Raw genomic sequence first — 12,550 nt, forward strand, 5'->3', positions numbered from 1 at the left:
CTGCACATCTGTATCTATCTCCCTGTGCCCATCTATCTCTCTCCTCTGCCTTTGTCTGTTTATCTATATGTTTAATTATGCTGTCTCACTTATGTAATTAGCGCATAAACAAATGGCTGCCCCCTAGCAGAGCCCTGAGATAACAAATTATTGAGAACAATGGGTAGAAATGGCTCCTGCACCAAACCACATGATGGATGCAGCCTGGAACTCTACGTCTCATCCCCCTCTCCCTCCCTCCATCCGCTCCTCTCTCCTCCAATATTCTCTCCTGCTCTATCTGTCTCTGTTTGGAAACTCCCTGAAAACCTGCAGTATCTATACTCTCTCCTTCCCTCCCTCCATCCCAACTATCCTATCAATAGCAGGCTATATCATCTGTCATAGTCTGACACTGTATTCACACTGACATCATATTAGGCAATGTCCTCCCTATTGTGTGTGTGTCTGTAACACTCTTTCTCTCTTTTCCTTTCTCTCTTTCCTCCCTTTCTATCTCTCCTTCTCCCTTACTCCCTCTATCCCTGCTGTTGTCTCTACTGACTACCCCCCCCTCCCCCTCCCCTATCCTCTAGAGCATTCCATGCACCATGGCTGCCAAGCAAACGCTTGGGACTTTCAAAAGCAAACAGCCATCATCCTGTAGCAGGAGGTCCCAATCAGTTCCTCCCACTCCTCCTCCTCTTTCTCCCCCCCTCTCTCCGTCATGCTCCACGCCCCCCCCCACCCTCCCCGGGGATCTGATGAGCGCTGGGATGCCTCCGTCGGATGGGTGCAATGTGCTGGAACAATGGAGGGACTAGGGTTGCTTTCAATAAATTAACTGGTTTTCCTGAAATCCCGGTTGGCGTTTTCCCAGAATCAGAAGGAAATAAGCAGCAAATCCGGAATCCTCCAACCAGGACTTTGGGAAAACCAGGGAATTTATTGAAAGTTCCCGGAATTGTGCAACCCTAGGAGGGACTGCTGCTGTCTCCTGGCGGGGGTGCAGGGGTGTAGAGAGGTATAGGGTTCGCCCCTGTCAGCTTGGGAAGCACTTAGCGCTCCAGACCCTAACCCTGCTAGGAATTCTACTGGAATGTTGTTGGGATCAGGAAAGGCCCCGGCCCATTGATTATTTAGCACTACCTCATAAACTGAGATGGTTTTGGAAGGGGGATTGGATTCACCTCTCCAACACCTCATCGGCCCTTACCTCACCCACCCCACACACACACACACACACACACACACACACACACACACAGACACACAAAACCCCCTCTTCAAAAAACATTCTGTGTCTTAAGTCCATCTAACTGGCAAAGGGATACCTCAGGTTCTAATGTTTCGCCTAGAGGCATTGAAATAAACCCTTTCAATTCTTCCTCCCCGGATTCTCACTTCAGTTACATCTTTGTTATTCTTTTAGCTACCCTGTGCTGGGAGAAAAAAAACACAGGGTTCGCTTTACACCAATACAAGCATATCCATTACCTTTAATGCTATGCTGCTGGCAGTAAATCCTTCCGACCCCCCTCTCGTTCTCTCTCTCCCTCTCTGTGTCTCTCTCTCTCTCCCCTCCCTCCTCCACTGGCTGAGGCACAGCTCTCTCTCTTTCTCTGTCTCTCTGCTCAGACAAACATCTCCTCCAAACCCCCTGTCCAGAGTATCTCCAATGCCTCTCTCTGTGTGAAGCTCCTGCTTTTCCTCACCACAGAAGTTGGAAACACACCTACCCACCTACTGACACTGACCCCTATTCCCCAAACCTTCCGCCGCCCCCGGCTGTCGCCCCACCCCTCACCGCGCCTCACATCTCCAACACGGCTCGATACAATTACCATGTTTGGACATTGAGGGAGCCGCAGTTAAAACCCTGATCGATGAGCTTTGACTGACACCCCTCAGTTGATAGCAAATTGGCTGGCTTTCCTCCCGGCCTTCCACGGAGAGTTTCAAAGCCTTGCTCTAAATTCCCGGCTGGAGGAGAAGTGAGAGAAGAAAAAAGGTTGCTACACTTTCTGCCAACCCTTCACCCAGCTGTCTGCCTCGCAAAACAACCCAGAGAGGCAGAGAGACCTGCCTTTCTCACTGAGAGAAGGAGGAGAAAGTGAGTTTCAGAAGCGGTTTCCTTTCCCGACCGCCGAGCCCAGTATTTTGGTTAACGGTTGAGTCACTTTCACAATATTTGCCCTCACATTCCTGTAAGTTTAAACTGTCAGGAAGCAGGAAGATGGAGCTCTTTGTTTGAGGAGGAGAAAGAAAGACAGAGAAAGAAGGACACAGAGAGCGGGGAAGGAGGGGACCTGAAGCCCAGGGGAGCATGGGAGTTGTCCCTCCCTGCACGACTCAACCCTCTGGTCTCTATAATGTCCACCCAGCCCAGCCAGGCCATCGCTTGTTTCCTTGAGTGCATTCCTTTCCCCCTGGTTGGGTTGAGTTGGGACATGACATCCTGAGAGATAGAGCGTCATTAATTAGACAGTCGGGCTTTGACTAACCGCTCCATAAAGGGCACATAGCCCCAAAGATGGGAAACACTCATCTCAGCTCATCATCCTCTGCCCCAGTGCATGCCCTTGACCCTGTGTCTTAGTGTGTGTGTGTACTATGAGCAACACATAGTTTAGGGCGTTGCTTTGTTAAGCTCCTCATGAGTCACTTATGGATGTGCACACACAACAACCCTCCAAAATAACACACAATGGCCACATCATATTAACGTCCCTCTGCTCAAGAGGAGCCACTGAAAATCAGACCGCATCTCAAGAATGGATCGAAGTTGGGAATAGAAACTGATAAATAAGTCGAAAATATATAGATAGACAATGAAATAGCTTCTCACAGGATTCATAACCAAATGGGTTTTTCCCCCTTTGTCCCTTTCCAGCTGCCAGAATCCACCCCCAACAGGACAATGTTTAATAGAAGGTTAAGGAACACGGCTAGTGAAGATAACATAACCCAGATATAGCTGCAACATGGGAGATACAATTCAATTTGCTGTTCGTTTCTGTGTCTCTGCAGGAGATAGGAAATTATTGTCTTGGAGGGCAGGAATTGATTGGAAAATAAAGACGAATGTTTGGTCTAGTATGTCGGAGCTCTCTCTATGCTCTCTGGGTTTCTTGGGTTGGAGGTCTTCCCAAATTGTGATACATCTCTCCAGAAAGATGTGACACTTGCAATCCTGTTATTTTCCCTAAAATAGCTGGCTGGCTACTGTTTAAACACAGTGGCTGTGCTACTGCTCTACTCTCTCCCTCTGGGCTCTGTTTTAATGATTTGCAAAGAATTAACCCAGGGTTCCCTCTCGCTCTACCACTGTTTGGAGGAGGAGAATACAGAGAGTAAACAGCCTCTGCTCTCTCCCTACTGTATTCTAATCAGTAGGTGATAATAGAGCCCACTAATATGCTGGCAGTGGATGGTAGTGTGGCTGTTGTAGGACTGGTAGGGGCCCTGGGCTGAGAGACTGAGGGGCCGGGCGGCATGTGTGTGTGGATGGATCAGTTAGTGGGAAGAGGAAGCTGACACAGCCCCTCCATTGTCCCTGTCTTTATGAGTCACTTCCTGCCAGGATCTTCCTCTGCCCTGGAGGGAAACATATGCAAGGACGTGCAAAGACAGAGACAAGGAGAGAAGGAAGGGAGGGAGAGAGCAGTGAGAGAGAGAGTGAGAGTTAGAGAAAGAGAGAGTGAGAGTTAGAGAAAGAGAGAGAGAGAGAGCAGAGAGAGAGAGTTAGAGAAAGAGAGAGAACAGAGAGAGCAGAGAGAGAGAGGGAGAGAAAGAGAGAGAGCAGAGAGAGAGAGAGAGAGAGGGAGAGAGAGGATGAAAAGAGGGGGAGAAAATAAAGAGAAGAGAGAGGAAGCGAGAGAGAGACAAAGACAGGGATGGAATTGGCCAAGTGCCCCAGCTAGTAGTACAGCTCCAGCATATCTTGCCTGGCTGCCCACACAACACAAGGCCCTCCCTGTTGTGTTGAGCCGTGCCATCAACCACGTCCAGTGAAGTAGCTAACAGCTGATAACAAGGCCCCTGGACACAATACCAAGTTCTTTATCTCTGTTTACCCGCATGGCAAAGCTGATTAGCGAGACAGAGCTTGTTTTATGAACCCCCATTGTTTCTTTTCTCCCTCCAATTTCTGCCTCTGTACACAGCAAGGTTGTTGAGGGGATGGGGGTTGGGGGGATTGGGGGCCAAAGATGAGTGAGGAAGACCTCAGGGGCCATTGTGTTGTTTGTCAAGGAGGCGAGGTCCGAGAAAGAAGACAATGCCAGTGAGCGTGACCATGTCTTGGGGCTGGAAGACATAGTAACCCATTGTTATAGCTTCTCCCATCTGCACCCCTGTATGACTGTATGACTGTCTGTCTGTCTGTCTGTATGTCTGTATCACTGTCTGTCTGTATATCTGTATATCTGTATGACTGTCTGTCTGTCTGTATGGCTGTCTGTCAGTATGACTGTCTGCATATCTGTATGACTCTCTGTCTGTATGGTTGTCTGTCTGTATGGCTGTATCACTGTCTGTCTGTTTGTCTGTCTGTATGGCTGTATGGTTGTCTGTCTGTCTGTATCACTGTCTGTCTGTTTGTCTGTCTGTATGGCTATATGGCTGTCTGTCTGTATGACTGTCTGTCGGTTTGTCTGTTAGTACCTTCAGATGAGTTAGTTCTGAGTTACTGGTGGGAAAGTGAAAGTGCAGGGAAAGGAGGGCTCTCTACAAAAGGTTAAGATGTGGTGGGGAATGGATATGAATCGTTGTTTTTCTGAGTGTACTGGTCTGGGGGGAATAACTCTTGCAGAGTGACTCACGACTAAGTGTCTACAATTTCACTCAAACCAAAACAAATCTTAAGAGCTCTTATGCCATAAACAAAAATGACCTTTAAAGTTTGATTTGTGCCCCCTCCCCTGAATCATATTCCTTTCCATAGTCTATGAGGACTGTCTGGAAATCAAATCTCCACCAGTTTGAGCCATGGGTCCATTGCAGAGAGCACTCCTAGTGTGGGAATCAAAGTAGGCCAAACTCATCCATATCTTTGCCATGGGTACGTCTCCTAAATAATGCAACAGACTTCTGCACAAGATGGATTCTGCTGTGTCAGCGCTATTGTGACAGTGTACCCCCGGTCTGACACTCATCCTCAACTTGGCTTCTCTTCTCCCTCTCTGCCTTCCAACTCATTCTCTCTCATTTTACTTTCTCCTCAATTCCTTTTTTGCCCACAGCAACAGATAGAAAATGAGGGAGAGAGATACGGGGGAAAGGAGAGAAAGATGGAGAGAAGTAATGATGCTCCATGGTATTCCCCAGCGTTTTCCCGCCACGTGTCAACTTGATCATCACACTGGTAGTTACACTTCTGAGTCCCGTCTCTCTCCTCCTCCCTCCCCCTACAACCCTACTCCTCTGTCCCCCCACTCACTCCGCCCAAGCCTGACTCCTCCACAAGAATTCAAAGCAGCGGAGGTTCATGAAATATGCACAGTCCCCCTAAAACAAACCTCCCTAGCCACACTGCCACTGAATCGTCCAGAAATATTTCTGCCGCACAGCTCAGATCCAGGACAAATCTCTGCTAATGGGGAAGGGGGAGGAGGAGGGTAGAGGGGTCAAGGCAAAGCTATCTGTTCCTCTGATGGCGCCTGTCTAGGCCTCATTGTGTATTTACAGTATGTCCATGGTGGAAGGCTGTGTTTGTTTGTGTGTAGATGAGTTCTGCTAGACTTACTGATGCCCCACATTCACACATTACCCTCACTGGGCAAGTTCAGAGGAGGATGGTGATGGTGATGCATTTTCAGGGTGCCTCACTGGGTATAGACACGTGTGGTGACAGCCAGGACTTGAGGAAAAGCGAGGGAAACGTGTGATCTCAGCTCCCAGCCTTTGAACTTGGCCCTATGAGACTCAGCATACCAAAGCTAAAGGTTCCAAAAAAGAGCTCATTGAAGATTACTCGGAATACTGATGCAGGGTGGAATCCAATTCCAGTGGGAAGCCAAGGGACATTCTGAGAAAGCAAATTATGGATAGATGCTGCCGTTGCTGCTGCTGTGGCGGAGGAGGAGGGCCACAGAGAGGACATACATATGGATGGGTGAACAAGCATTGAACAACCAAGTTTTCTGGGACTGTGTGTGTGTGTGTGTTTTTGTTTGTGTGTGTGTGTTGGAGCCTGTGAACCATGCTGGCTGCTGCCCCTCCCAATCCAGCTGCTGTCTGTTTGTCAAGGAATTGTTCTGCTGCTAGTGTCATCTTACACCCCGACCCCTCTACCCCTCCCCTCTCTTTGATGATCTGATGAGAAAAACATGCGTATCTATGACTACTCTATCATGACAAATGAGACATTGCAGTTTGTTTGCCATTTTATGTTGTTTGTTTATCAGGAATGGATCCACTAGGACCCTGGAACTCTGCTGTTGTTTGTTTGTGCCCCTCACAGTCAATAGTTAGGGGAATATTGTATTTCCCAACCCTCGTTGACAATTCTTTAGGAGGGAAAAATCTGTTTGTGCTTGTGTTCCTGTTCCAGCAGGCGTTCCATCCCCATCTCCTCTCTCTTCTCCTCCCAGAGGAGAGTGGGTGTCAGTGTGACGATGTTGTGTATTCTGATTCAACATTTAAATTTAATTACTGCCTCCCCATGTGTCAATAACCGACTCTCGTTTATCAAAGACAGTGGGAAGAAAACACGGCTTAACTGCCAATAAACATTTTGTTTTTAATTAATTTACTGAAGCGTTGACCGAAAGCGCTTTACTTTACTCCTGGATGCTCAATGTTAATTGGAAGAAGTAAGATCCTCTGAATCCGAGGGGTCGGGGGATTTGAAGCCTTTATCTAGAGCCGAATCAAAGCCGGCGTTAATAATACACCAAAACTAAGGAAATGTTTGTTTAACCCTCCCGTTGTCCTAGGGTCAAAATGACCCGCCACTGTGTTGAACCAACTTTATTTAATTTTTATATTTTTTGGATCATTTGTGAGAAGGAGGCAGTGATACTTTCTTTAAAGTCTCACTGCCTCCTTCTCACAAATGATCCCCAAAATATAAAAATTAAATAAAGTTGGTTCAACACAGTGGCGGGTCATTTTGACCCTAGGACAACGGGAGGGTTAAAGGCGTGGAAACTGGAAACAACAACACACATGCATAAAAATAGAGCAACGAGGAGTTGGGTATGAAAATATAAATGTTCTATGACAGTGGTCTCACTCAATCAAAGGGCCCTTAGAACCTCAATAGGGGCCTTTGCTGTTTACTGCCATGCATAATTATGTATGTTTTGGGATGGTGCAATCAAATTTCCCCTCTGGGGGATTAATAAAGGACTATCTTATTTTATAGAATAACGCAATAGCCTATATTGCCTACTGTGCTGTAATATTGAGGTTAATTACAATTTCTCTATGGAAAAAGTACCCTAAAGGTTTTATTTGCTCTATATGGGATTTACTTCTGTTATATGAGGCATATTGCTTAACCATTCAAAGACCACATCAACTGCTTTTCTGGCACATAATAACACACACACACACACACACACACAGCCAAGATTAGTAGCCTATCAAAAGAAAGACCCACTGTTTTGAACTGTAGTATGTGAAACCTCCTTTCCCAAGAGGCACACTAATTAGACATTGCATTGACTTGTAAGTACAGCGACAGTAATAGTAAATTATAATTTGCATAGGCCACTACACAAATGACTGACACGCCAGTGTTGACTCCCATCAGACGATTGCCCCCGGTGGCTGAAGTCCTCACGATAAAATAACACAAACGCGCGGTTGCACAGATAAAAGAAAAATCATTGCACAATGCCCGGGGTCTGTTGGCTGCCTTTAATAGACATATGCTTTATTTCTAGATCATTTAATTATTGACCTTTTCTGTGTAGCCTAGTCGTGGTGCAGCCTTTTCCACCTGGCTGCGTTTGGCTATGAAATTATTAATTGTAGACTTGTGTTTAAAAGCCGTTGCAGAAGTGCATCTCAAATCCAATCCCATGGCTGTTTATGCACTTCCAACGACAGGTAGCCTGGCTGTCCCCCCTCTTAAACCTATCGAACGCTATTTGGTCTAGACTTTCGGCTGAGTGAGGTCGGTGATTAAACTTTGTAGGCTAGGTTAGTCTACATTGTTACTTTCCATATAGAATAATAACACAATAGTGTTGTCTAATAAATGACAAATACAGATTGCATAATAGGCTAGTAAACATTTGAATATGAATGAGATTATTATTAGCCTAATGCCCCCCTCCCCCCACAGTGGCCTTTGATAAACTTTTTTTTGTTTATTTTTTTTTAACATTTGTTTTAAATTTTTTAGTAATTTAGCAGACGCTCTTATCCAGAGCGATTTACAGTTAGTGAGTGCATACAAACTTCTGAAAAGGTAAGCTAAAAAAGAGATTGAGAGCTTGCTGCGGTGGTCTTACAACATAATGTGGTTTCCTCACACGCTTAAATCCCCATGCAATTCCACTCTGTGCTTAAAATATGAAGCCCATTCAAAATAAATGAAATAGGGTGAGAGGGGGGGTGTATGGGGCGAAAGAGGGGGAGGGAGTGTGTCGGGGTGGAGAGGTCGAGCCTTGGTGCATTTTAAGGTCTGCTTGGCTGCATTAGGGGAGTGTTCCCAGCTTATCTCTACTAGGCTTTGCATGTTGCTCGTTTCAGCAGAAAGGAGCACCATATTTCCCCCTCACATCTCGTTTGAAATTATGATCGGCGACACCCGCGGCCAGCCTCATAAGCTACAATCCTTTGCCTGGTAGCCTAGTGCGAATATCTAGAAGCGGCTATACACTCTTTCTCTCTCCGTCCTCTCTTTTATCTCTCTGCTTTATCTCTTTATTTCTCTTTCTCTCGCTATCTGTCTCTTGCTCTCTCTCTTTCGCTCACACACACACACACACCACTTGCTTCAACGGCGACTTTTGATGTCACCGCAGACCTCAGTGGCAACAAGCCCGTATTGCACAAGTTTTGGTCTGTCAGCATCGTCTATAGCCTTAGGTCTGCCTATCAAATGAACACATGCACTAACATGATGGACTGTTTCCAAACAAACGATCAGCGAAAAACCACCCCGCATAGCCTACACCAGCTAAATAGCCTAATGTATAAAACAACAAAAACCGCATCACCTCGCCAATGTGCGCTTTGGTAAGGATCGGCGCAGTGTCATTCAACCCGTACCCCGGGTCAGCTCTTTCAGCAGCGGAACTTTGTCTCAACATCCCTAGAAAAACTACAGTCCCGCAGAGCAAAAGCAGAGCAGCAGTATTATCTCCTCTCTCTCATCTCCGTCAGTACAGCGCATCCACTAGACTACAGTTTGACGCAGCGCGCCCTGAACGGAACGCGGAGGGAGCATCTCATGAGTTTATAGCAATAACGCAGAAAAACAACCAGCAAAAAAAAGTGACAATAACGGGTTTCTTACCTGTTCCCATTAGGCAAAGGACAAGGTAAAACGGAAACATTTTCTCTTGTCTTCTGTCGCCGGTTCGGCTGTGTTTTCCCCGAAAGTGTGGGACGGGAATCTATTGTTCCGTCAATTCGACTGGTGTGAGGGCTGCGGCTTGCTAGTTATCCTCCAACGCCGTGCAAAGCAATATCACTGCTTGGGTAAATCAAATTTACTGGGCGACGTCCCTGTCTCTGAAATCGTATGCTTCTCAAAGCACTGGTATTGTCCGAACACTTTGCAAACAGTCATTTAGGAAATATGTTCCATAGTTAGGAACTTTTTTCAGTAAGACAGCGTATATGTATCCACTGTCCGATTGATGTATTCCTCTTCCCTCTCAAGTTGGTGCTACTGACTGCTTTTGAATGAAGTACATCTCACCGTCCGTTTGTCCACAGTAGTGTCCAGAAGGCTATTCTCTCTTTTTCCGGTCGGTACTGATGCTGAGCTGCGCTCCGTCCTGCCTCTCGCGCAGTTCTGCCTACAGTGATGAAGCTCAATGAAGTTGCTATTCTCGCACCCTCCACTCGAGTCTCCCTCTCTCTCTTGCTCTGCTCTCTCTCTCTGTATCTTCAGCAGCGCATACACACACAATCTCTCTCTCACTCTCACTATCTCGTTATCCTCTATTTCTCGTAGCAGTCTGCTAGGGGAGATAATCCACACTGACAATCATCTGTTTAGGATCCTCTGAATTTAGGCATATCAAAATCCCCAAAGGGGAGGCTGCTGTGAGCTGGAGATGAGAACTCCCCTTTCCCATTGACAAGAACGCAAACTAGTGACGAGGGGATCACTGGCCTTTAACCATGGGGGGCGTTTAACCCCAAGGCACCCTACATTTTTAGGAAACAAACTTCAAAATACTTATTAAACCTCAAATACATTACACGTTTTTAAGTTCTCCTGCAACAGGGTGATCAAATTAAGATCCTATATCTGTATGTAATCTATTAGAAATAGGCCACACAATCTTCTTTGCCTTACGCATCAATCATCAAATGTGAGTTTATGTGGACAATGAAAAAATGAGAACAATGACATCTGTTTTAGACAGTTGTATCAAGTGGTAGGTTAATATTATACCCCACACATCCAGTTGTAGGCTAAATATTGATTTAAAACATGAGGAAGAAAAATACTAATCCCATCATTGTTGAAATTGAAGAAGAAAACCTTCATTGTATTGGATTATGTCTGTCAGACCCCAGATAGGAAGACTTGAACTTGCTCTACATAGCATATGCTGAACTCTGCCATTCTACCTATAATGCTTTAACCTCCAATTCAATGCCTGGACACTGCATAAAATTGGGCAGCATCCTTCTCCGTCCTAATGGTTGATTTGTATCCAAAAATCAATTTATTTTTTACAAATAAACAGAAAACTTGAGCGTGAATAACTATTCACCCCCCCGAAAGTCAATACTTTGTAGAGCCACCTTTAGCAGCAATTACAGCTGCAAGCCTCTTGGGGTATGTCTCCGTAAGCTTGGCACATCTAGCCACTGGGATTTTTATAATATAAAATAATATGCCATTTAGCAGACGCTTTTATCCAAAGCGACTTACAGTCATGCGTGCATACATTTTTTTTGTGTATGGGTGGTCCCGGGGATCGAACCCACTACCTTGGCGTTACAAGTGCCGTGCTCTACCAGCTGAGCTACAGAGGACCCATTCTTCAAGGCAAAACTGCTCCAGCTCCTTCAAGTTGGATGGGTTCCGCTGGTGTACAGCAATCTTTACGTCATACCACAGATTCTCAATTGGATTGAGGTCTGGGCTTTGACTAGGCCATTCCATGACATTTACATGTTTCCCCTTAAACCACTGAAGTGTTGCTTTAGCAGTATGATTAGGGTCATTGTCGTGCTGGAAGGTGAACCTCCATCCCAGTCTCAAATCTCTGGAAGACTGAAACAGGTTTCCCTCCAAGAATTTCCCTGTATTTAGCGCCATCCATCATTCCTTCAATTCTGACCAGTTTCCCAGTCCCTGTGGATGAAAAACATCCCCACAGCATGATGCTGCCACCACCATGCTTCACTGTGGGGATTGTGTTCTCGGGGTGATGAGAGGTGTTGGGTTTGCACCAGACATAGCGTTTTCCTTGATGGCCAAAAAGCTCAATTTTAGTCTCATCTGACCAGAGTACCTTCTTCCATATGTTTGGGGAGTCTCCCACATGCCTTTTGGTGAACACCAAACGGGTTTGCTTCTTTTTTTCTTTAAGCAATGGCTTTTTTCTGGCCACTCTTCCATAAAGCCCAGCTCTGTGGAGTGTACGGCTTAAAGTGGTCCTATTGACAGATACTCCAATCTCCGCTGTGGAGCTTTGCAGCTCCTTCAGGGTTATCTTTGTTCTCTTTGTTGCCTCTCTGATTAATGCCCTCCTTGCCTGGTCTGTGAGTTTTGGTGAGCGGCCCTCTCTTGGCAGGTTTGTTGTGGTGCCATATGCTTTAAATTTTTTAATAATGGATTTAATGGTGCTCCGTGGGATGTTCAACGTTTCTGATATTTTTTTTATAACCCAACCCTGATCTGTATTTCTCCACAACTTTGTCCCCGACCTGTTTGGAGAGCTCCTTGGTCTTCATGGTGCCGCATGCTTGGTGGTTCCCCTTGCTTAGTGGTGTTGCAGACTCTGGTTGCCTTTCAGAACAGGTGTATATATACTGAGATCATGTGACACTTAGATTGCACACAGGTGGAATGTATTTAACTAATTATGTGACTTCTGAAGGTAATTGGTTGCACCAGATCTTATTTAGGGGCTTCATAGCAAAGGGGGTGAATACATATGCACGCACCACTTTTCCATTTGAATTTTTTGAAACAAGTTATTTTTTTCATTTCACTTCACCAATTTGGACTATTTTGTGTATGTCCATTACATGAAACCCAAATAAAATCCATTTAAATTACAGGTTATAAAGCAACAAAATAGGAAAAACGCCAAGGGGGATGAATACTTTTGCAAGGCACTGTACATTCTCACTTCTCAGGTTACTGATAATTACTGTGAAATGATCAATAGAAAAGATTGGGTGAGGGTCTGACACTAAA

At 45.7% G+C, this 12,550-nt stretch overlaps 1 protein-coding gene across 9 annotated transcripts in view; it reads right to left on the reverse strand.

Annotated features, from left to right (window-relative positions):
- The window catches only part of LOC121586099 (kin of IRRE-like protein 3), a 43,931-nt gene extending 33,785 nt beyond the window's left edge, over positions 1 to 10,146 (reverse strand). For 8 of the 9 annotated variants that reach the window (XM_041902579.2, XM_041902578.2, XM_041902581.2 and 5 more), the window contains exon 1: positions 9,455 to 10,146. In XM_041902579.2, the coding sequence (XP_041758513.2) occupies positions 9,455 to 9,494 (40 nt within the window). In that variant the 5' untranslated portion in view covers positions 9,495 to 10,146. The remainder of the gene's footprint in view (positions 1 to 9,454) is intronic. The other variant, XM_041902586.2, reaches the window with a different exon arrangement.
- Between the last annotated feature and the right edge of the window lie 2,404 nt (positions 10,147 to 12,550).

The sequence above is a fragment of the Coregonus clupeaformis genome, unplaced genomic scaffold, assembly GCF_020615455.1.
Source record: "Coregonus clupeaformis isolate EN_2021a unplaced genomic scaffold, ASM2061545v1 scaf0053, whole genome shotgun sequence".
NCBI classification, from domain to species: Eukaryota; Metazoa; Chordata; class Actinopteri; order Salmoniformes; family Salmonidae; genus Coregonus; species Coregonus clupeaformis.